Source organism: Salvia hispanica, chromosome 6 (genome assembly GCF_023119035.1).
Source record: "Salvia hispanica cultivar TCC Black 2014 chromosome 6, UniMelb_Shisp_WGS_1.0, whole genome shotgun sequence".
NCBI lineage: Eukaryota > Viridiplantae > Streptophyta > Magnoliopsida > Lamiales > Lamiaceae > Salvia > Salvia hispanica.
This window is the reverse complement of record NC_062970.1, coordinates 20335060-20358423: the sequence shown is the minus strand read 5'-3', so window position 1 is coordinate 20358423 and position 23364 is coordinate 20335060. Positions and strand designations below refer to the sequence as shown.

Here is a 23364-nt window from a genome sequence, read left to right as displayed (position 1 = left end):
GAATATTGTGTGTGCCTGATGCCTAGTTTGCGAATGCGTTCCATTAGGCTATAGGGCTATATAAACGAATTCGGGTCTGAGTAGGGCCGCAAACCCTATCAGGCTAGTGTACACGAGAGATCGGGAGCCGTCCTTGCTAGTCGGCCGGTCTCGTGGGCGAAAGTGTGGCCACACTTCGTCGCACCATGATATTGTTGATTGATGAGAAAATGGGAGGTATTGTTTGACTGGCCAGTCCATGAAATATTTTTGTGATACTCGATGCTATTCTTTAAATAAATGCTAAACCTCGAGTTCACTATGGTAAGGGTGGCATAACTATTAAAACGTTTTGGCATGAGTCCACTGAGTATGTTTAAAATACTCAGCCCTGCATGTGTTTTCCCTATGTGCAGGTTGAGCAGTGACGAGCGGGTGGCGGTGTTGAGCTAATAAATTGAATAATGATATGATTGTTTGAAACATCAAGTGGAGTTGTGTCTTCATACATGTTCTTCACTTTTCTCTTGGTTGCTTCCGCTAAACATGAAACTTAGTATCATCGCTTTTGAACTATTTCGTTATTGCTTAGAATATCGAGACATAATGCGTTTTGTTGGATTTACATTAAACCCTTGACCTTTGAGCATAGTTATGATATCTATTCATCTTTTGATTTTCTTGATTAAACCGTTGACTTATTGTTTTGATAGTTCGTTAAATACCTTGGTCAAATCTCATTAAATGAAACCCTAGCCTATGTCTTTATTGCTTGTAAGTCCGCCTTAATAGCAGTCGCCATATTTATTATACCCTAAAATATCGGATTGTTACAGTATATATAGTACATTCGAGTTTTGTAGTGTAGTTCTAATCCAATATAATGAAGGAACGAGTTAACAATATCTAGTTGATTTAAGGTTTAACGAGTTTAGGCCTACATTCGAGTTTTGTAGTGTAGTTCTAATCCAATATAATGAAGGAACGAGTTAACAATATCTAGTTGATTTAAGGTTTAACGAGTTTAGGCCTTTAGGGTTTAGAGAGCTTATGAGAAAACGCCATTTATAGTTGATTTATATTCTAACAAAGATTGGTCGATCCTATTGAAATTGATAAAAAAAAAAAAAAGAAAAAAGAAATGATTGGTTGGTCCTATAACTCTAATCTAAATCATTATTGAAAAAAAAAAAACCCTTTAACAAGTAGTCAAAAATCACTTTTTCGCTGCAATATGTGGGAGCCGATCATGTTTTGAAAATAAGGTTAATAAATAGTCATTCCTTTCTTAATTTATGAGAATAGTCATTTCATTTCTATATTCGCTTTGTTACCACTTCCATTTCATGTTCTTCTGCTATATTCCATCAAGCACCTAGAAAAATACTTCCTCTGTTCACCATAAAGTATCACATATTTCATTTGTGGAAGGACCTAAATAAGTATTCCATTTCATTTTTACAATTTTTAGTAAGTTTTTAGTTAATGAAACTCAATTCACTAATTTTTTGCACCCGCTTTTCTTAGAAAAGTTAAATAATTTATTAAACTCAAACTTGTCAAATTATGAGACATCTAATAGATTGGGAGATTAGGGTTTAGGGTACATGGATTAAAGGTTAAAGGTTGGTGCCAAACTCTTCATTGATATTGACACCATAATAGTCGGGAAGATATTAGAAGTAGATTGGAGTTTTGGTATCCACAAAGAAGTAGAATTGTTGAGTATGGTATGTTTTGATGTCATTTTTACTTGCTTGTTTTTGTTTGTTGGGAGAACGTAGTAGGATGCTATGAGCGTGGCTTGTTGGGTGGTGTAGCTAGTCTTCTATGATTTTTGGTTTTTGGATCTGCTTAGATTACACTTAGATGTCGCTTCTCTTTTATTTTTGGTGATGTTGCGCTTTTTCGGTTGACAGACTCATAACTCACCGATGATTGAAGGATTGGAAACCTCTTTCTAAAACTTTTTTGTATTACTTTTTCAAGTTATTCAGTTTTAGCTTTTTTTTCTTTTTTTTTTTTTACTCTTAAAGATTGAAAAGTCTCACGAAATATTGTTGCTTGACAAAAGAGAGAGAATCCCAAAATAGTGAGTTGTTTTGTGAAGAAACAGTTTTGCCAAGGTGGATTGTGATCAACACAGAACCAATCTTAAATGCAGAACATAGAACTATATGAAAATAGTTCATTGTAGGAGACCATTAAGGTCATTGTTATTTCATTATTAGTTCAATATAGTAATCTGAATATTAAAATGAACTAGTTTATTTTTGGATTTTTTTAGTGTATTTTAAAATGCAAATTTTCTATAATGAATTAAAATGATCTTATAATAACCTTATGTTCTTTTATAATGATCTATTTTATTTGGTTCTATATTCTACATTTAAAAGGGGTTCTGCTGTTAACGCTACCCTTGCCAAGGTAACTTATCTTTTCTTTTTTGATGACGTATATTTGTAACAATCGAATTACAATTGTGAAACAATAGTCCAAAACACCAAAACTATATTTCCTCGTATGATGCAAGAAAATCAGCTTCTTTCATTCTTGTTATTAATTTTCTTCTATTTTTCTTAAACAAACTATCATACTCTAGATAATTTGAATTAATAAGTGTACTGTGTACACTTACTTTGACCTCACCAAATTTGCCATCCGTCATCAACTTAGAACATGCATTGTTTCTCAGTAACATTAATGTATATAATTAACACAAATACCTTACGTTTAGCAAACTAAACCCTAATTAACATTTATCCAACCATCCACAGGAGAATGGTTCATGATTTTGTAATCTATCATGTGTGGTAATTTAAGTGTTACCGCGAAACACAATATATGTGCTCCAAATAACAAATTACAAAACCATCAAAATAAATCATGAAATCAAGAAACTACAATAATCTGAAGGTACAAGGTGACACTATATGAATTCAATATCCACTGCATTAAATCTTATTCCCTCCTCCCTATTTTAACATCTCACAGAGATAAAGGGAAAAGGAACCAAAATGAACATGTATAGAAGCTTTTCTGACAGGGCAGTTGAATTCATTAGCATCATTAAATTCAACAATTACTTAACTTCCTAAAATTTTACAGAAAAAGAATCACAATCTAATTACATGGTTAATACAAGGTTAAGAAACGAACTTAGAGCATATACATCTAACAGACTTGGCTCCATATTCTTTTTTTTTTTTCTCTCAAATATGCCCACTATTTTTATTATAAAAACTTATTCTTACACTTTAGTAATTTTAATTATAAGGAATCCAACAACATTAATCATAGCTCAACCTAATTTTGGAGTATAGCGGGTGTATGTATATATATTACCCAGATCTACTGAAACTTAGGAAGCAAATTTGCAACTGAGGAAAATCTTAGTATTAGTCTGTCACAGTAGAGTTTGATCGGCTATGTTGATCTCTCTGATATTTGCAGTACCTACTGCAAAATATCAATCATTTCTGCCTATTTTGGAATATCCAATTTATTATCACCACACTCACTTCCATAAGCCTACACTACACACAGTCATAGGTGCAAGTGTGTGTATTATAGTACTATATGACAATTTTTTTATTTTCGGAGGGAATTAGGCGAAAGGAACTTTCAGATGACCAAAGGTTTTAATTTATAGCACATATTATACAAACATACAATAAATAAGTTAGCAGAGCTAACCGTTTTTTGATTATTCCGATGCCCATTTAGTCAACGAAATCCTAACAAACCTTTATTTTTTTTCTTATCATCACATGATTGTTTTCATTTCTTCATCAAATACCACTTCATTTAATAAATTACTAAAATAATTATTCAGTTGGAATTTAGGATCATCGCCTCATGCCGTCACGTCACCGTATATATTTCTAATTTCCACCATTCATTATTTTATAATTTATTGTTTTTTACTTTTATTCCTCTACCACTCATATCAATACTATTTTCGACGAAAATCACGTTAGAAGAAAATGCACAACTCTCAATAGTGAATTGAGCACCTCAGCATCAAAATCCTAGCTTCGTTAATGAGTATATACACTCACAACTAATATATTTTGACCAAATCACAAATATCAATTCATTTTAATGGTCCAATTAGTATATAATAATAAACATACATATTATTTTTTATTCCATCACTCATTATTTTATGATTTGTTTTCCATTACTTTTCTCCATATTCATGACAGAAGAAAATGTACAACTTTCAATGGTGAATTGAATCCTTCAACGTCAAAATCCTAGCTTCGTTAACCATTGTATACAGACATAAATATTATATTTTGACCAAATCACAAATATCAATTAATTCCAATGGTCCAATTAGTATATATAAACATACATATTAGGGCAAATAATAATTAAACTAAAATGAACTAACTAAACATCAACAAACTTATTAGTCATGACCTGCGGCGGCGCCGAACAAGTAGGGCGGCGGCGGTGCCGGAGCGTCGCCACCGCCGCCGCCTTGGAGGATTCGGATTTGCCTCTTCAAGAACTTGACATACCGAATGGCCTCATCGAGCATGGAGGCCGTGTCCATCTTGGTCCCGCCCGGCACAAGCCGCTGCAGGATGCGGATCTTCTCGCTGATCCGCTCGCGGCGGTGGCGGGCAGCAACGCTCTGCGGGTCGTCGCTGATCCGCACGTTCCTCCTCCTTGGCTTGCGGATGGTGGCGGGGTCGATGTCGACAGGCTGCATTGAGGCGATCTTGAACATCATCTCCTTCATCGCCCCGAGCTCCTCCTCCTCCTCCTCCTCCTCCTCCTCGGGATCCTCCTCCTCGTGGTGAAGTGGGAGGTAGAGATCGTAGTCGTTGGGATTATGACTCTCCATTGCCATGGCCATGGCGTATGGATTATCCCAGAGCTTGTTTTCCATATATTATTTTTTTCTTTTTATTTTTGTGTAGAGGGACAGAAGGGGATTAAGATTTATGAGTCTCCTCTATGGAATAATAGGGAGAAGAAATCTTTGATGGGGCTTTGCAGCTTTTGAGAGAGGTGGGAAATTGGGATATAAATAGGAGGAGAATGGAGATGGGACCAGCCTTGGGATAAAGTGAGGGAAACTAGTTGTCAAATTTCTTCGATTGTTAGGGTTTGTTTTTTCAACTATTGCTTTTTCCTGCTACATCCACTTTTTAATATCAATATGTCTATGCAACCAAATTTTGTACAACCAAAAATTGGTTTATTTGGGAGAAAAAGTAATGTATATATACATTTAATTAAAAAGTATAGACATACATATAGTATAGGGAACGTGCATAATATTACGGTATCTGTGTATAATTTTTAAATATTTTTTGAACCATAAAATGTAATTAATGCATACTTTAATTCAAATTTAAAAAATAATAGAGAAATAATTCAAATATAAAAATAAAAAATTGAAAATGAGGCCAAAGACTAATAAATTGTTTTTAATTTGTTAACTAACTATATTTATTATTTTAATATTTAATTAACACATCAAAATAGCTAATATAATATTGTTTTGGTTGTACAAAATTTGGTCGTTTATCATTGCTCTTTTAATATTTATACTCTCTCTATCTATACATATGTTCATCAAGGAATTTTTTTTATCATTTTTAAATTGTAGTGGCAAAATTATGCTGAATAAAATTAATTATGCTACTTCTCTATCTTCTTTAGTAAAAAAAGTTTTTGTTGCGGCTTTATTATTAGTTTAAATGATATCTTTGAACAATTTAATAAACGAGATTTAGAAACCTTAGTTTGTGTGTCGGTTGGTTTCGTTTCTATTAATTGTTCTGATGCGAAAACGTTATAAAGAATGGTTGGACTGCTGAGTAATAAGAGAAAATCCAATAACCTGAAAACGTAATACTCCTAGTAATCAAAATTTGCGTTAAAAGCAAATACACCCGTCATTTCTAAGCAGCTAGAAAACCCTAGAGGCCCAAAAGAAAATGAAATAAAAACTAGGAAATTAATAATAAGCCTGAAAAAATAGTAAATTGTGTTTTCACACCTAAAAATGTCGGATGGTCAAAGTCACTGTGTTTCGGCTCGTGCGAATTTCAAGCAAGTCCGGCACAGAAAACTTTCTCAGTGTCGTTGTCAAGACGTCGACTGATGAAACTGCATCATATTCTGTCATTCTCGATTGCGATTTGACATCTATTTACTCACTCCATTTTATGACAAATGTTACTTCTATTTAGCTTTTTTTCTTTCTTCCTTAGTAAGTGTTCAATCTCAAAAAAAATGGAGTGAGTATTTCTTTATGAAGTCATACATTTTTTTTTCTCATAAACTATAATCTGTAACACTAATAATAGATGCGTTTTTAGCATATTGCTACAACATTTTTAGAATTTCGTTTAGTAATCCTACTACTAATTAAAATTGATTAAAAAAAAATAGAACACTTTTTGAAGCAATTAACCCTAGTTATAAATAGTGTTAAATTGAAACCTGATGGAACAATTGGAATGTTTTTATATCATTTGCAATTTTGCATGTATACGGTGATATTGTATCATTGTTAATATATTTTTCAATTTGGCTTTAATTTCTGAAAATGGGGCAGTAGAATTTGAATCATAAATCTCTATGTTCAAACACCTTACAAAGAAACAATTAGTACTATAATTAGTGAAAAAAACTAACTCACTATAATCATTAAAGGAAATAATGCATATATCAGAAATTTCTAATATGGTTTCTAAGATGAGAATTGCATCAATTGTGAATCGACTTGGTATTCCTGTTGCAGTTACTTTAAAAGTAAAAAAATCATGAAAAATATCTCTATAATTTATTGAAAAAGTCTGGCTAAAGAAATTAATTTTTACTTCTTATGCACCCCTATCTATTAATAATAATTTGATACGATCGTCACAGTGCTTCGCTAATATTCTTAAATTTCTCTTGAGTGACAATGACCACTCGATGAACTGCATCTGGCTGAGATCATGATAATTTCCAAAATAAGAGCTCAATATATTTCATACGTTACTTCTTTATCAACTAAAGATGCAGTCTTTTTTCAACATTTATCAATTAATATCGTAAGAAATATATATGTTTTCGTTCTAATCAATTAATATCTAACTTTAATGATGCATTGAATACTGTTGTGTACAATGGAACGTGCTACTTATCTACTAGATGTACGAGGTAAAATTCACCAAATTTTAATGGCAAATGACCCTCCTTTATACAAAATAAGTAAGAAAATCCAAATGCGTAATTTGGTAGATTTTGCAAATGACCCTCCTTTATACATAGCAACCATTTATAAAATTTTAAATTTTGCATAATCAGGCCAGACTTACTGAACCATTATGTGTATTGAATAACTTTGGTTTATAAATCAAGCACTTGGCTTACAATATATGGATAAATTGTGTACTACTATTTATTAAAACTAATTAATTATTAGCAAATAATTTATTCGGCTTAAGGCTAATTATGTACTAATACTACTTTTTCGTTATAAAAAACAGACTGTTTTTATTTTTTATAGAGTGATACAACAAATCATTTTTGCAATATAGATATGTAAACATATTACACGAACCTTCCGCTTCTTATATTCCCTGTGGCCTATTAATAATTTCTAAAACCATTTTTTAATCATTTATAATGTCTCGAACCCAAAAGAGTGCCTAAATATTGTCTTACAAACGAATCCCTTTAATTTGCTAGTGATAAAATAATAATTTCTTTCTTTAATTTGAATAATTTCAATATGCACTTTCCTTAACCTATTTCATTTTAATTTACATTAATTAGTCCCAATTCCACAACAACTTCAATTGTCGCTTCTTTGAATAATTATTATTTGAATCATGCAATCATGTTACTATGCACATTCGACTGCTAATAAATGCTATATAAAAATGCATTTATTAGTGAATCTGTCCAATACATTCTAATTGTATCCATGAATCAATCCTATGTATCCTAATTAGTTGTAACCATAAATTCGATAAATGCGCCCTTGTAGAGTTAGGACCATTTTCATGATGACTAAATGCATACTTTCTTCTTATGATGACTCATTTTACTATTATTCACAAGAAATATAACAATTCAAAATAGCATAGAATAGAACGTTAATTGCTTTTAAATTTTTTAAAATTTTATAAAATCAGTTTATTGATATTTAACACCGAAATACTTAGAATTTCAAATTTTAATTTATGCAGATAAGAATATATTGCAGTGACGATAATATATATATCCTACGCCTACAAAAATAAAAGAGTGACATCAAAGATAGTCCGGATTGGAGCCTTGAAATCCTCCGGAATATTGGATTTAATTCCAAAGTCCAAACAGTTTAATTTATAAATTATTTATAAGAATAAAGAGTAATGGACTCTACTTTGTCGTTTATTTTGAACTTTGTTACGTTGTCGATGCTACAATTTTAAACCATGAATTATCCAAAAACAGAAGGTTAGTCGATCGGTACCTAGCATATAAAGTTTAAAAACCTATACTCAATTCAGTCTTCAGGATAGTATGAATTTTTAATATTTTATAACTTGACATTAGTTCATGAGTATTTCATTGTCTAATAACTTTATTCTTCATAATTTCTATTGCAAAGCTCGAGACCTAAGACATGTACTCCATCTCTCATAAAAATAAATCACTTCTAAAATGACAAAACGACACAGATTTTAATTTGCAACTAGTAAAGTGAAGGATATAGAAAAAAAAAATTGTAATATTGTTAATGAAAATCTATGTCTACTTCATGGGAGAGGAAAAGAATTCCTAAAAATAGAAGTTGATGTAACATTGGGACAGCCCAAATAACAAAAGAGATATGTTTTTATGAGATATATATAGATGAAGTATAATTTTATGGCGACAACTTACAAACCATTTTTTTTTATCACTTTGGGTGATTAAAATCAAACATTAATTATGAATGGCATTAGAATACTATCATCAAGAATTTTTCAACAATACTTTTAAATTTTATTACAAGTGATTTTACCTAATTTAACCAAAGCAGTAACAAATTTTCAAATTCTAAAATATAACCATTTCAATAACGATGGCACCACTTCCATATATGGAGTAATTAATACGAACAACAGCTACACTTTCATAGATGATCACTTCACTTTTGAACTAGCTAATACTATATACTCCTATATATTGTTCATTTATAAGTTTATGAATATTTACATTACTACATAGACACACACATATACTCCTACACAATAAGACTAAGATAATTAGAAAATTAAGCGATAAATTTTAATCATAATTTGATTTACAACTCACGCACAGTAAAAAAGGGAGAAAAATTGCGACAATCTCATGGTCTAATAAAGAGAGCCGTGATGTTCACAAATTAGTTGATTTGAAGAAAAAAATCGTAGCAACGATTAAGCATAAGTATTCAATATCATCTTAAAGCAACTAAATCCCTACCCATGCTGCTAATTGAAATTATTAATTATAATATCTAAATTAATTCATTTACTTTGGTTAATTTAGGAAAGAAGAAAATGGGCGTACTCCATCTAAGTGGGATCACTTTTTGTTGACACGAAGATAGGAAAAAATTGTATGGGATGAGTTAAATAATAATAAAATAAAATAGGAGAGAGGGAAAAAGTAGGTGAGATAAAGAGAAAGTATAGTACTCCATCCGTTTCATAGTAATTGGGGTGTTTTTTTTCGGCACGGAGATTTAGAAAAATTGTGTTAGGTGAGTTAAGTAAATGGAGAATAAAGTGGAAAATTAAAAAGGTAGAGGGATAAAGAAAGAAAAAAGTAAGAGAGAGTAAAGTTGGTGTGAAAAAATGTGTTGACTTTTATTAAAAAGGGAAATGACTCTATTATTATGCAACGTATTAAAATAACTCTATTATTATAGAATGGAGGGAATAGATGATACAGTAAAGTAAGAGTGAATAGGTTTTTCTTTCTTTCTTTCTTTAAATAACTCATTTTTGTTAGGACGTCACGACACAGAATATGATTCAACTTAGCTGGGACAGAAGGAGGAGTACATGGCTAGATTAAAAGTTAATCCAATATAAAGTGATTTGGTTATCAAGAAAAAAAGGTAAAATGTGAGGGATAATTAGAGAGGAAAGACATAAAAAGCAAAACATGGAGAGAGATAAATTGAGAGGTGATGAAAGAAAGTGTAATTCAGAAATGTGTAAGTGGATGAGGTCAGCTTCTCCCTCTCTTCAATGGAAATAAAGCAGCTGTCTCATCATCATCATCATCATCCCATTACCTCATCATTCTTTAATTTTGTGTATAGCTGTTGCAGGGATAGAATTTCTGGGCTGAGAAATTGTTTCAGTAGTGAATGCAAGTGTAGCCAGAACAAGTTAATTTTGTGTCCATTTATATATTTTTTTTTGCTCATGGTAAAGTTGAAATGTTAATGCCTTTTCCATCTATTTATTTAGCTCATGGTCTTTTTATTTTTGGATTATATGAGTGAGTGGTGTTTCTAGTCTTTCACTTTATACCCATTATTAAAGAAATTGAGTGAGTTGGATTTTGTCCATTCAAGATTTTCACAAGAAAGAACTTTTTATTTTACTCACTTTTATGAATTGCAGCTTTTCACTATTTGCTAATTATGGAAACTATTCTTTGAAATATTGGGTTTACCCATGCTCTTTACTCCTCTTTTTTCTCGACGAATTATGAATAAGTAGGCAGATAATTATTTCGTTGCATTCATTTCTTTGGATCGAAAAGGGATTCACCGTTTGGGAACCCAGTTTGATTATTTTTTACAATAGATCTTTTATCAAATTTTGTACAACCAAAAACTAGTTTATTTGTGAAAAAATAAGTGTATTTATACATTTAAGTAAAATATATGGATGTATATATAGATTAGTACATGAAAAGTGCATAATATTGTGATCATATATTTATAATTTATGTATAATTTTTTTTACTTTTTTGGAACCATAAATATAATTAGTGCATACTTTAATTCAAATTTTAAAAACAACATAAAGGAAATTTAAATATAAAAATAAAAAATAAAGTTAAAGGCTAATAAGTATTTTTTAACTTGTCCACTTACTATATTTATTATTTTAATGTATAATTAATACATTAAAATATTAATATAACCTTATTTTATTTGTACAAAATTTAGTTGTTTATCGTTATTCTATTTTTTAATGTTAATATTTTAAATCCTACTTTGAGCAGCAATATATTTGATCATCACATATATATTAACATAGTAATATCCTTAGATCCAACGTCAAATTTAACATGTCATGAATAGAAACTAATTACTACCTTCGTTTAAAGTAGTAGTCTTAGAAAGTGGACTGGTACAAAATTAATTAACTTATTTATTTGACTAATTTTAATGAATAGTCCAAATTACAACAAAACTATTTTTATGCTACCTCCATTAAGAAAAAAAAGGTATTGTATTTCCTTTTGTTAGGTTTTGTTTGGGAGATGACACATGATTTTATAAACACTTTTTAGTGCGTGAAGTAGAGAAAATCAGAAAAAGATTATTATATTTTTAAAAGAAATGAGAATGATATAGTTAAAGTAATAATGATAAACTTTTTCAATAAAAAAAAAACTGTGGCATCTTTATCGAATAGACTAAAATAAAAATAAAATACTCCTAGTTAATTATGTTTTCCAAAATTGTTTTATTAAAATGTTTTTAATACCTTCGGAAGTGTTCAAAATCGTTTTTCTTAAGAGTAAAGCCTTAAACTGGTCCTGAATATATGCTCATTTTATGATTTTGGTCTTATACTTTATCTTTTTGAATTTTTGCATCCTGAACATTTCAACTCGGATCACAATTGGTCCTATACTAACAATTTCGTCATTTTTTAAACGGTTTTAACCTGATTTTGACCGATTGTGATAGTTTTAACAGTCCAATTCGGGTTAAAACCGTTTAAAAATCAGTCAAAATCAGGTTAAAACCGTTTAAACATTGACGGAATTGTTAGTGTAGGACCAATTGTGATCCGAGTTAAAATGTTCAGGATGCAAAAATTCAATAGATAAAGTATAAGACCAAAATCATAAAATGAACATATCCTCAGGACCAGTTTTGGCTAGACGTCACCACGGTTCATGAACTGCCGGTTCCCGGTTCGAAACCGCCGGTTCCGGTTCAAAAAAATATGGAACCTGAACCGGCCCGCCTAGGGTCAAGCGGTTCCGGTTCCGGTTCAGTCACGGTTCCAAGCCGGTTCAAAACCGGCGGTTTCCAGACGGTTCCGGGGCGGTTCCGGTTCGGACCTCCGGTTCAATGCCGAATTTTTTTATTTTTTATTTTTTAATTTTATTCCGGTATAGTATTAATTGTAGAGTTGTAGGTGTAGTTGTAGTCTTGTACTATCGAATAAATAAATAAAACGAGAATGACAATTGACAAATGGACTAGAAGTCGACATTGGAGTTGGAACAATTGGAATTTTATTGAAACAATCATACAATCATACAAATTTGAACGATATGTGAATGTCGATATTACAAATACAAATGTTGAAAATTGGAATTACAAAAGAATCAAAAGACTTAAATAAAAAAAGTTGAAGTAAAAAACAATAAATTATACATGTAAATAGATAGTATATATATATACTCTTAGTCGGCATGCCTACGCCTGCATGTCTATACCCTAAACCCTGAAAAGCTACCGGAACCGCCGAACCGGCGGTTCGGAACCGCCGGTTACGGTTCTTGATTTTTCGTGAACCTGAACCGGCCCGCCTAAACCGCCGACTCCTATCCGGTTCCGAACCGCCACCGCGGTTCCGGTTCACGGTTCCGAACCGCCGGTGACGGTTCCGGGCCGGTTCGGTTTGGTGACGTCTGGTTTTGGCCTTTACTCTTTTCTTAAATAATTGAGTATGGTATGGATGAGTCATATTCTAATGCTTATAGCAACCTAATCCAAAGTCAAGACCAAATCTCCACCCTTAGATTTTAAAATGAGTGTATGAAATTAAATCTTACGAATCTCAATAAATAGTAGACAAAATATCAATAAAAGGGTAATATCGTCATTATGTTATCATATGATAATTTTCGTGAATGTTTTTTTATATCAACATAGTGTATTACAAATATCAACAATATGACATAAGAATATCAACACTATTACAAGAAAATATCAACACATATTTATTGACATTTTTACATGGTTTTATTGAGAATTTTACATGGTTTTATTGAGATTTTTTTATGTATTTGTTGATAAAAATCTGGTTATCAACATTTACGAAAACTAAAATAAAAAATATCAAATTTCATCATCTGAACGTCGTCGGAACATATGCATTTGACATCTCGTTGGAATTCTTATAAAATTATCTTTAATTTGATATATTTTTTGTGAAAAAATAATTTAAATCGAGAGAGTTACGTAAATTTAAAGTTTTAAGATGATTTTAATGAGAGGGAATTGACATTAATACCCTCTAATTTTATTTATTAATTTTCTTAATTAAAAATATAATATATGTGGCATTATTTCAACCACTAGATCTTCTAATTTAATGACTAAAATTTAGTCTTAGTTTGAAATTACTAATTAGTTAGGAATTGATCACTGCCCTCGTATATCTCGTAAACTATATATTATATCTATATTTAATGATATACATTCTACGTATAACAAATAGAACAATTCACCTGTCACGCATATATATTCTACAATATACATTGAAAATGGTAGGATACGTAAGTTATGTTTATAGTAAATTCATTATTCTACAATTGGTTTTTCTTTTATTATTTTTGGTTAAATTTATGGAAAATAATATTCTCTTCATCCTGGATTAAGTGAAGTGTGTTTCATTTTTGGATATCTCAGAATAAGATCATCCACAATAGAGTTGTCAACTGAGCTGGGTTAGCCCAGTTTTATAACTCGGATCATTATTATTTTAACTATAAAAATTATTCTCTTTTATAACTCGGATCATCCACAATAGAGTTGTCAAACGAAGTGGGACTGGACTCGGCTTATTGGTTGAAATGGGCTCTAAGTGGGCCATTTTGTAAACCCAAGTTCGGGTCCATCAGAATCCCATTTATATAATTAGATTTTTTAATATAATTAGGTAATTAAAAATTAATGATTGTAGATTTCTTTATTGATGCATGTCAACTTGTGCATGGGACATGTTAATCTTCTCTATCTCGTTCCAATTTATTGAATATCTCTGAATGGACTCAAACAGTAATAGTCTATTATATTCCCATCACTTCTTGTTGAGTAATCAAGTACGAGATCTCAGTGATTACTTTTTTACTAAATTTATAGAAGTAATATTGAACATATGATGTTGGTTATAAGTTAAATTGAATTGTCAATATGGTAAGGTTTTTCAACACCCAATATTTCATGGCATCTTGGATACCAGTAAATAGCATAAAAGAAGGGCTAGTATTGTTACTTTATAAGATTGTGTATCCATCCGCCGACTGTACACAGGGGATGTTATGATCGAAGCTTTATTATACAGAAACCTAGCTAGTTGAAATTTTCCAATACAAAATAAGGGCTAACTCTTAGCACTCTTTGGATAAAAAAATTATTTGTTTATAGCAAGCTCAATTGATTAATGGATATAGAATATGCTAACTATTCTCTCCGTCCCAAGCTACTAACACTATATTGTCTTTCAAGTCATCCAAAATTACTTGTACAGTACCATTTGACAAAACTTATTCTCTTTTATACTCTTGTTAAGGGAATAGAAAGGAGCATAAATTTGGTAATCTCAAAGTAGATCAATGTTAGATCACTATGGTAGCAATAATTAAACTAGAAAGGAGCATTACTCTATGTGCAAACATACAATAACCAATGGTGGTTTCACTCCTTTCAAATATGTCACAACAGTTAAACCATCAACGTGTTCAATTTCATCTTACAAAGAAAGCAACAGCTAAAACAGTTTATTATATAATCAATATTACATTGCCAAGTAACAATCATGTAACAACAATCTGCACCAGAAAGAACAAAATAACTAGATATTGAAGGTTATCACAAGAGGATCCTCACCTGGATCAACTACAAATGTCTTGGTCACTTTCTCATCTTGTAAAAGACTAACAATTTCAACTTCATATGATCCATGAAATCCTCTGAACTCAAAATGGCCTTGTTCATCGATATGGCCATGACATTTTGACAGCCACTCTTCCTTGAGAGCAAGATATTTTTTACCAGCTTCATTGATGTCCCCTTCTGCATTAACCAAGTGTCCGTTGTCTCGGCTCATGAAGAGCTCCCAGAATCCCCACAGCATCACACCCTCAACTGCAGGGTGGGCAAAAGCTTCGCGAAGCATAACTTCCAAATCATCAGCTCTAACATACTCATTAGTAGAAGAGACATCGAGTTCTGTGAACCAGATCGGGAGGCCAAGAATCGCCAACTTATTAAGAGCGGAACAGACAATCGGCCCAACTGGATGATCTATGTGACCTTGTATGCCTATTCCTCCGACGGGGGCTCCCTGCTCTTGGAGATCAAGAATGTGCTGAATGTACTTCTCGGGTGATGAATGTGAGTCACATCCATCCTCAACATGATAGTCGTTCACAAAAAGGGTGGCAGAAGGGTCCAGCTGATGTGCAATCTTGAACATGTTTGCCCTGATATCTTTTCCCAAACGATCTTGGTAGAACGACCCATGCAGCATTTCATTGTTGACGTCATGGTGCTTAAACTTACCCTTGTAACGGGTCAGTAGGCCTGTCAAACGGTTTTGAACCGCTGTCATCAGATCATTTTTGCTCAAAGCTCGTATCCATGACTGAACTGTTGACTCCACCTCCCAGAAGATACAGTGCCCACGAAGTTGAATGTTTTGGCTTGAACAAAAATTCAATAGGTCATCAGCGTCTTTGTAGTTGAAGTTTCCTTTGTTCGGCTCCGTCCAATACCACTTCAGCTCATTACCAAAAACAGCCCAGTTGAAGTTCTTCACAAAGAAATTAATGAAGTCCTCATTGTCTATATTTGTCCTGTTTACACATGAACCAAATGGAAAGCTGTTTTGAGTTTGTCTAATTTTCACAAAGGTTCCAAACAGAGGACATGAATCTGATGTGGTAAACTTCAAGATAACATCCCGCTTGCGTATCTGCACAGTTAAACATATACCAATATTATGAAAATACACATCAACATAATGGATAGTAAATAATCTTATAGAAATCTGGAAAAAGTCTTTACACCAAGAAAACAAGGGTTCTGTTTTCAAAGTCTTTATACCAAGAAAAACCAGGGTTTTTTATCATGTCCGACAAAATTGAAAAATTAAGATCATCATCTACTGCTAGCACGAAAGTACGTTGGACAATCAATAAAATGTGTAAAAAAGCTGAAAACCTACTTTTAGTAGTTTTCGTATACCCCGAAAGCCAGAAGTTCAGAACTTACCTTATCAGTTTGTGTTTTCAAGTGTTTGAATCTCGCAGATCTGTCCACTGGAAAGATTTGTAGCCCTGCAACCATTAAATCAACACCAGGATCAGGACCCTGTACATAAACTATTATCTTCGTGGCTCGATTCTCAATTCTGAAAGATCCACCAATTTCATGCCATTTATCATCATTAATCTCAACTTGGCCACCATTTACCCATTGAGAGTCCACACCAAGAGCCACATTGACACTCTGAGGTCTAGTTGCCCCACTTCCAATTCGTACCCATGCAGACACTTGATAAGTCAAAAAAAGTTGCACTCTTTCTGTAATTGTCTGAGCTGGACCCATCCACGTCTGAGTACGATTAGTTACAGCAATATAGCAACCACTCAATGGCTCCTTAGGTCCAAGAGACTCTTGAGCCATTGGAGGAAGGATATGTGGAGCACCATTGCCAATACTAAGATTGCAATTTCCAAGTGGGAACCACCCATTGGTGCCTTGTGTAAGGTTGCTATTAGCAACAATATTAAATCCGAAAAGAGAGATCTGGAGAGGCAAAAAAAAGGTAGAACTATGAGTCATATCTTCATTCTAAGACTACCAGTTTAATTATTCAGCTACCTGAGTGGCTGGTCGGGATGCAGGTGGAGCTCTCGGAGCATGCTTTACAACTAAATTGTTAAGAAGAATATCAGTGCCCGGAGGCGGACCCTCCAAATAAATAACAGCCCGTGAAGGCAAGCTATTTAAAAGAAATTTTCCATGCAACTGCACCCAATCTTTATCTGTTGCCTGCACACTGAAAACCAGCAGACTTCTAAGAAAAAAGACTTACAGAATATGCATACTGCATAGGGATGATCACATTTTACTACCTAAAATCCCATGCATAAATCAGACAAGATATGCTACCTAGTTCAGTTACAAAGTGTGATTAAGAAACTTGTGAAAACAAGAATGAAAAATATAAGCCTTGGTGCATCAGTCTAGAGACTCTAGTCATACCTTTTCCCTTGCATCGTATCAAGGAACTCAAAAGAAAGAAACAATAGTGACCACTAAAACCTAATGCCAGACTGATTGAACGATAACACGCTCGGAAATGTCTACGAATTTGGTCTTCCACGAAAACCAAAAAATACGACTAAGACGTTAATGACATGTTACATGTTTTAACCAGTGGTACTTCAGAGCACAATATATTAATTTTATTAAATTTCTAGATATATTTATTCATGGGGTTCTTTTGGGTCAATCTTATCGTGGACTGACTCTAGGCAGATAGGGTAAGTTAGTATTTAGAAATGGTGATTATCATTTGTTAGGAACTCTAGTTCTCAAAGGAAAATTCAAAACTTCATATTGGCAAGTTCAGTCTGGCCATTGGTTGCTCAGAATGTCTACCAGTTGATGACAGGACTCGAAGTCAATCCACCAGAAGAGATAGGATATGCGAATTTCTTTACAAAAACTAAAGATCGTAACAGGCATGTATTGGTTAGAGTACATACCTCGCAACCCCTATGTATTGTTCACGCAGATCTCCTGTCTGAACCCACAGTGTAGCTCTAACATCTGCACTACTGACATTGTTACCAAATATTCGCACTGTAGCAAATACCTCATAGGCTAGCTTCTTCTGCACTCTGCTCGTTATCTCTTGTTGAATTCCATTCCAGTTCTGAGTACGATTTGCTGTTGATGCAAAATATTTTCCCGTCTGTGGAAGAATTTTTCCACCTGCCATAGACTCATTCAAAACAATTTTGCAACCTCTCCCAGACCAGTTATTAAGGCCGTCATCAAATCTTGGGTTCTGTACAATGTCACTATCCTCATCACAGAGAGAACTTTTGCTTTGGGTCTGTTAGATGAAAACAAACAGACCACTTCAATATATTGCATATGAAAGGGAAGGAGTATCATATCAAAATAGTAGAAGACTTTTTCTTTAAATATATTTAGATTGTGCATAGTGAATATTTCATGACAAAATCGTCTCAACAAATTTACATGTATATTATACTAGGATAGGGGCAAAGACAACCCCCTGATATTTATTGTGGAGCGAATATACACGTCTCTCCAAAGATTTTTTGGGCGCAACTGAGTTCAATTCCAACATTAAGGGTGCAATCAAACCCAGTCCTCTAATGGTGCAAATTGACCTAATTCTATCTGCATCTTTCCTGTGGATCAACGCTGCGGGCCATTGGCCAGTTAAATCAACCTGATGGTTAGGCACCACACACTTTCAAGGCCCTCTATCAATTATACAATCCGATGTGAAATCAAACGTCGAAATCCAAAAACCACACAAGACTATTGTATTCATACTTGTTGGTATTCCCGTCATTAGATTTCTCATAACAGGAGCTTTCTAATAGTATTCATACTTGTGGGTGTTCTCTCCAGAATCATCCTGAAATTTGTCCGAAAATCCGAGCATTCACACTCAAGCATTTACATTATTCTGTGACATTTTGGGCTAAGTTCATGCAGCCCAGACGAGGATACTTTGAAAGTACCATTAGTTGAACGACGGGAGACTGTTATGTTCACCAATGTCCTAGGATGTTTTTAACTTGGGATCTGACATTGATTCTTGTAATTTAGCAAAAGGTTTTAGGACCCTGGATTGTGGGATGTCCAGCCATAAGGTTAGTTTAGACTTTAGATGACCAAACACCAGCAGTGGTGTAATTGCACTCTATTTTGCACCATTGGAAAATTTAGTTCAATGAACTATAAATTTGAGGGTGCAGACTCAAGAGAAAAACATACTTACTGGCTATTGAGCATGTGACCAGTCATTTAAAGAAAAAGTAGTTTGTAAATAAACTTACAACATATTGACTGGAACCAGAGCAGGAAACTACTACTGATTTTACGAGTATGTCAATGCCAGGTGGAGGTCCCCCCATGTATAATATAACTCTCTGAGGCATAGTTGATAAGCTAAAAGTCCCTTCTAGCTTTTCAAAGCACTCCATGGAAGCAGAAATTCTGAAGAAGGCTTATGGCAATCAAGATCGTGATCTCAACAAACAGATTTAAATCAGAGAAAAAGAATTTACCTTCCAATGGATAAATAGCTAACTGATGAGTGTTGGTATTCAAGTTTCAGAGTGGCCTGCACATCAGCAACAGCTTGACCAGATCCTGATATTCCAACCCAAGCATATACTGTGTAAGTGGAACCTACAGAAACCCTACTTGTTATGTCTTGTTCGAGGCCTTGCCAGCATTCGCTCCGGTTCGTAACTCTGGCAAAAGGTCCATTTAGACTAGCTAAAATCCGTTGAGAATAACCAGAGTCTGAGGAAACCACAGAGCAATCACAGCCATTAGGATGCCATGAATCAAGTCCTCCGGAAAAGTCATGGTTCAGGATGACATTAGTTGCATGTCTGCTTGTTGTAACATTCAATTCCTCATTCGAATTCTGCCAGAAATATGCCAAAAAGAAAAGGACTGATGAAAATGATATAAACTTGATGACAGATATGTGTAATCACATATCACATAGACTACAGCACCCGGCCCAACAAATGGTAGCAAACAAGAATTTCAGGCTGATGCAGGGTGAAAAATCAAGCTACGCACTTGCCAAAAATGTTTAGGATTTCCCTGATAATTCATTATACCAGAAGCTATACATTTCAAAGCAGATTCCAAATCATCCATAATATGTATCAAAACTGTTATGAGATTAACATGATGCTACAAAATCTCATTCTTGACATTGCACAAGAGTAACTGAATGTCAAGCTCAAAAAACAGATTGATCTTGATTCTTGTCACTGAAATCAAAAGATAAAATATCGGCTTATCTCAGTTTAATTTTTTGAAGCACCATTTGATAGCCCCTCTGCACGACAATTGAAAAATTACTCCTTCATGCGGCACTAGTCAAATTCAAATCACAATTAGAAAGTTCGTAAAATAAGCTTTCTAATAGTACTCGTAGTTATGTGTATTCTCGCCATAAGCAGCCTAAAATTGGTTGGAAAATTTACGCACCCGCACTCACACATTTCATTATCTTGTGACCTCTTTGGGAAATTTCATGCATCCCCCCGAGGATGCATCGAAATATGGATACTATGAGTTGGAAGCCGAAGTTAGTGGCAAGTGTTTTTTGCACCTATGTCCTTGCGTGATTATAACCAGGAAGTAGACATGGATTCTTGAAATTGACAGAGGAATTGTGTAGGCCGGAAGGCTGAGCTTAGTTGAAGCATTAATTTGAGGATTTGGAATCAATTGCTCCCAAACAATCTTTAGGGATGGAAATGCACACTTGGTTAAACTTAGAGGGAATTTAACTTAATAAATCTTAATGGCAACTAAGTAAATTCAAACTTAAGCTAACTCCTGCAAAGTTGCTCGTAGGTAATACACACTTGATCAGGCTTAACTTTGCCTAAAACTTAGAGTAAAGAATGATATTAGTATGTTCCAAAAGTAAGCTTTTCCAGATGTTCAATAACCAAGGATAATGGCACATGCAAATTATGCAAGCTAATAAACTAAACATTTTTACAAGCTTCAATTCATATGTAATAATCTAACATTACTCATAACATAATAATGTAAAGAGAAAATAATAATTACCGGTGATCAAGCACTTGACCAGTCATTTAAAGAAAGTAGGTTGTAGATATCAGATAAACTTACATCATATTGACTGGCATCAAGGCCAGAAACTACTACTGATTTTATGAGTATGTCAATGCCAGGGGGAGGTCCCTCAATGTAAAATGTAACTCTGTGAGGCATCGTGGATAAACAAAAAGTCCCTTCTAACTTTTCAAAGCGCTCCATGGAAGCAGAAGTCCTGAAGATGGCTAAAGGCAATCAAGATGATGATATTAAGCAATACGATCAAACTCAAAGAGTAAAAGAATTTACCTTCCAATGAATAAATAGTCAACTGATGAGTCTTGGTATTCAAGTTTCAGAGTGGCCTGCACATCAGCAACAGCTTGACGAGATCCCGATATTCCAACCCAAGCACATACTGTATAAGTGGATCCTGCAGAAACCCTGTTGGTTATATGTTGTTCGAGGCCTTGCCAGCATTCATTCCGGTTCGTAACTTTGGCGAAACACCCATTTAGGCTAGTTGAAGCCCCTTGAGGATAACCAGATTCTGACGAAACCACAAAGCCATCACAGCCATTAGGATGCCATGAATCAAGTCCTCCAGAAAAGTCATGGTTAAGGATGACATTAGTCGCATGTCTTCTGGTTGTATCATTCAATTCCTCATTTGACTTCTGCCAGAGATATCCAAAAAATGACTGATATAAATGATAGTATCAACTTGATGATAGAAAATTAGAAATGTATGACAGCAGAACCTATAAATGTTAGTGCAAACTTTTCATGCTAATAAAGGGTTAAAATTCTAGAATGCGCTTGATATTTAATGAAAAAATAAGAAAACGGATGCCCCCCACAATTGATGACAGCAGAACCGATATTACGCAAGCAAATTCCAAAACCATCAAATCACACTACTTCAAGCTGGAGGAATAAATCGAAAAAAGCTCATTTCTCTAATCTTCAAACATCTCGTAGAGACTATAATACACACCTAAGCCAATATTTAACATGATTCTACCAAATCTCATGCTTGACATTGCACAATAAGCTCAACAAAAACAGATAGTATATCCTTTCTCTAAAGCCAAAATATAAAAATATCAGCATATCTAAGCTCATCCAAAACTCAAATACCAATCACCGAGCACCACGAAGCACCAAAAAGAAGATAATACTAACACAAACAAAATATGATCAATGTAAAAGAACAAATGTTGTGATCATATCTGAACACAAACAATAATTCAAACATAGGCAAACAAGGATAACAACTCAAACAATGCCCTAAACAGATCACCACCATTACCTCAGAAGCAGTGTTACCGTTGGCGTTGCTAGTGGATGGCTTCTCCATAAAGTCGATTGATCCCTAAAACCCCATTTTCAAAAAAAAAATAATCATTAAATCAAAATGAGAAGAAAAAATTGACTATTCCAAAAACTGATCGGTCAATGCCCTACCTGCGGCTGCGAATCTGAAGTTAGGTTACCGACCGGAATCGTGAAGCAGCAATTCAGGAAACGCCCCATTATATACTACCTCCGCTCTGCCAAAGTTTCGAAAAGTGAAATCTAAGTTAAGCAAAGGCGATGTCAATTGTCAAGTAACCAATCAATGTTTAGTAGTCGTATGGAGATAGCTACATACATACATACACGAATTGAAATGGCATAATGACCTTCACTTTGGGCTTTAAATAGACTGATTTAGGTGCAGTAGAAGATTGATATTTGCGGAATTTAGTCATCGGATCGGATGAGTGACGTTTCCTCAGGGGATGCTGTGCGTTTGGGATTGGGATGCTTGAATTGAAATGGAAGATTTTGCAGGTTTTCTTTGATAATTGTATGGATTAATTTGCTCCACAGCAATGTCATGACTTGCCTATCTGCAAATCGATTGCTGCTGAAATCTGATTTTGAATACAAAATGTTTGAAAGTAGAGGAGGGGCTGCATGTATAGGAACCAATATTTTAAAAACAGGACCAACAAGCGAACCGGGCTACTAGTTCATGGTTAATCGATCGAACCAGTTAAACCACTGATTGAACAGTTTTACTGTTACAAATATATATATAATTAAAGGAGAATGTTATATTGCTAACTCAATACTAACTACAATTAAATAATTGTCCTTAGATATTCAAATTAATGGCTAAATCATCAGCTCTGAAATATCAATACGATCAACAAAAAACGTCAATAATGATATTAAGGTCAATTTACGACAAATTAGTTGTAATTAACTTTTGAAAAATATCACATAACTTTATAACGCATATAACTTTCTAGATTTAAATTATTTTTTTGCACAACATATATTAA

The 23364-nt window shown here is 33.6% G+C and overlaps 2 protein-coding genes and 1 non-coding gene across 8 annotated transcripts; all 3 read right to left on the bottom strand.

Annotated features, from left to right (window-relative positions):
• Positions 1-4320: 4320 nt before the first annotated feature.
• LOC125192138 (transcription factor HEC3-like) lies at positions 4321-4979 on the bottom strand. The gene has a single exon (XM_048089613.1). The coding sequence runs from the start codon at positions 4880-4882 to the stop codon at positions 4397-4399; it is 486 nt and encodes a 161-aa protein (XP_047945570.1). The 5' UTR covers positions 4883-4979; the 3' UTR covers positions 4321-4396.
• A 9126-nt stretch (positions 4980-14105) lies between these two features.
• Positions 14106-14211, bottom strand: LOC125197569. Its single transcript, XR_007172108.1, has one exon. It is a non-coding gene; the product is annotated as a U6 spliceosomal RNA (small nuclear RNA).
• A 626-nt stretch (positions 14212-14837) lies between these two features.
• On the bottom strand, positions 14838-22947 carry LOC125195694 (endo-1,4-beta-xylanase 1-like). 6 transcript variants are annotated; one of them, XM_048093854.1, is made up of 11 exons: positions 22686-22947; positions 22499-22584; positions 22344-22406; positions 21341-21708; positions 21107-21266; positions 19504-19871; positions 19273-19432; positions 17938-18290; positions 17048-17225; positions 16436-16972; positions 14838-16136 (listed from the first exon to the last, which is right to left on the bottom strand). In XM_048093854.1, the coding sequence occupies exons 2-11, from the start codon at positions 22565-22567 to the stop codon at positions 15015-15017; spliced, it is 3378 nt and encodes a 1125-aa protein (XP_047949811.1). In that variant the 5' UTR covers positions 22568-22584; positions 22686-22947; the 3' UTR covers positions 14838-15014. The 6 variants fall into 6 exon arrangements, with proteins under 6 accessions (XP_047949811.1, XP_047949817.1, XP_047949815.1 ...); XM_048093860.1 differs by having other exon boundaries at positions 21341-21705; XM_048093858.1 differs by having other exon boundaries at positions 22690-22947.
• Positions 22948-23364: the final 417 nt, after the last annotated feature.

Bases quoted from the DNA above. Each gene is read 5' to 3' on its own strand.
- LOC125195694 (XM_048093854.1), bottom strand. From the start codon at position 22,567: ATGGGGCGTTTCCTGAATTGCTGCTTCACGATTCCGGTCGGTAACCTA. The intron at 21,709-22,343 runs GTAATGGTGGTG...TATCTCTGGCAG, and splicing joins ACGGTAACACTGCTTCTGAG to AAGTCAAATGAGGAATTGAA. The intron at 16,137-16,435 runs GTAAGTTCTGAA...TTAACTGTGCAG, and splicing joins TGAAAACACAAACTGATAAG to ATACGCAAGCGGGATGTTAT.
- LOC125192138 (XM_048089613.1), bottom strand. From the start codon at position 4,882: ATGGAAAACAAGCTCTGGGATAATCCATACGCCATGGCCATGGCAATG.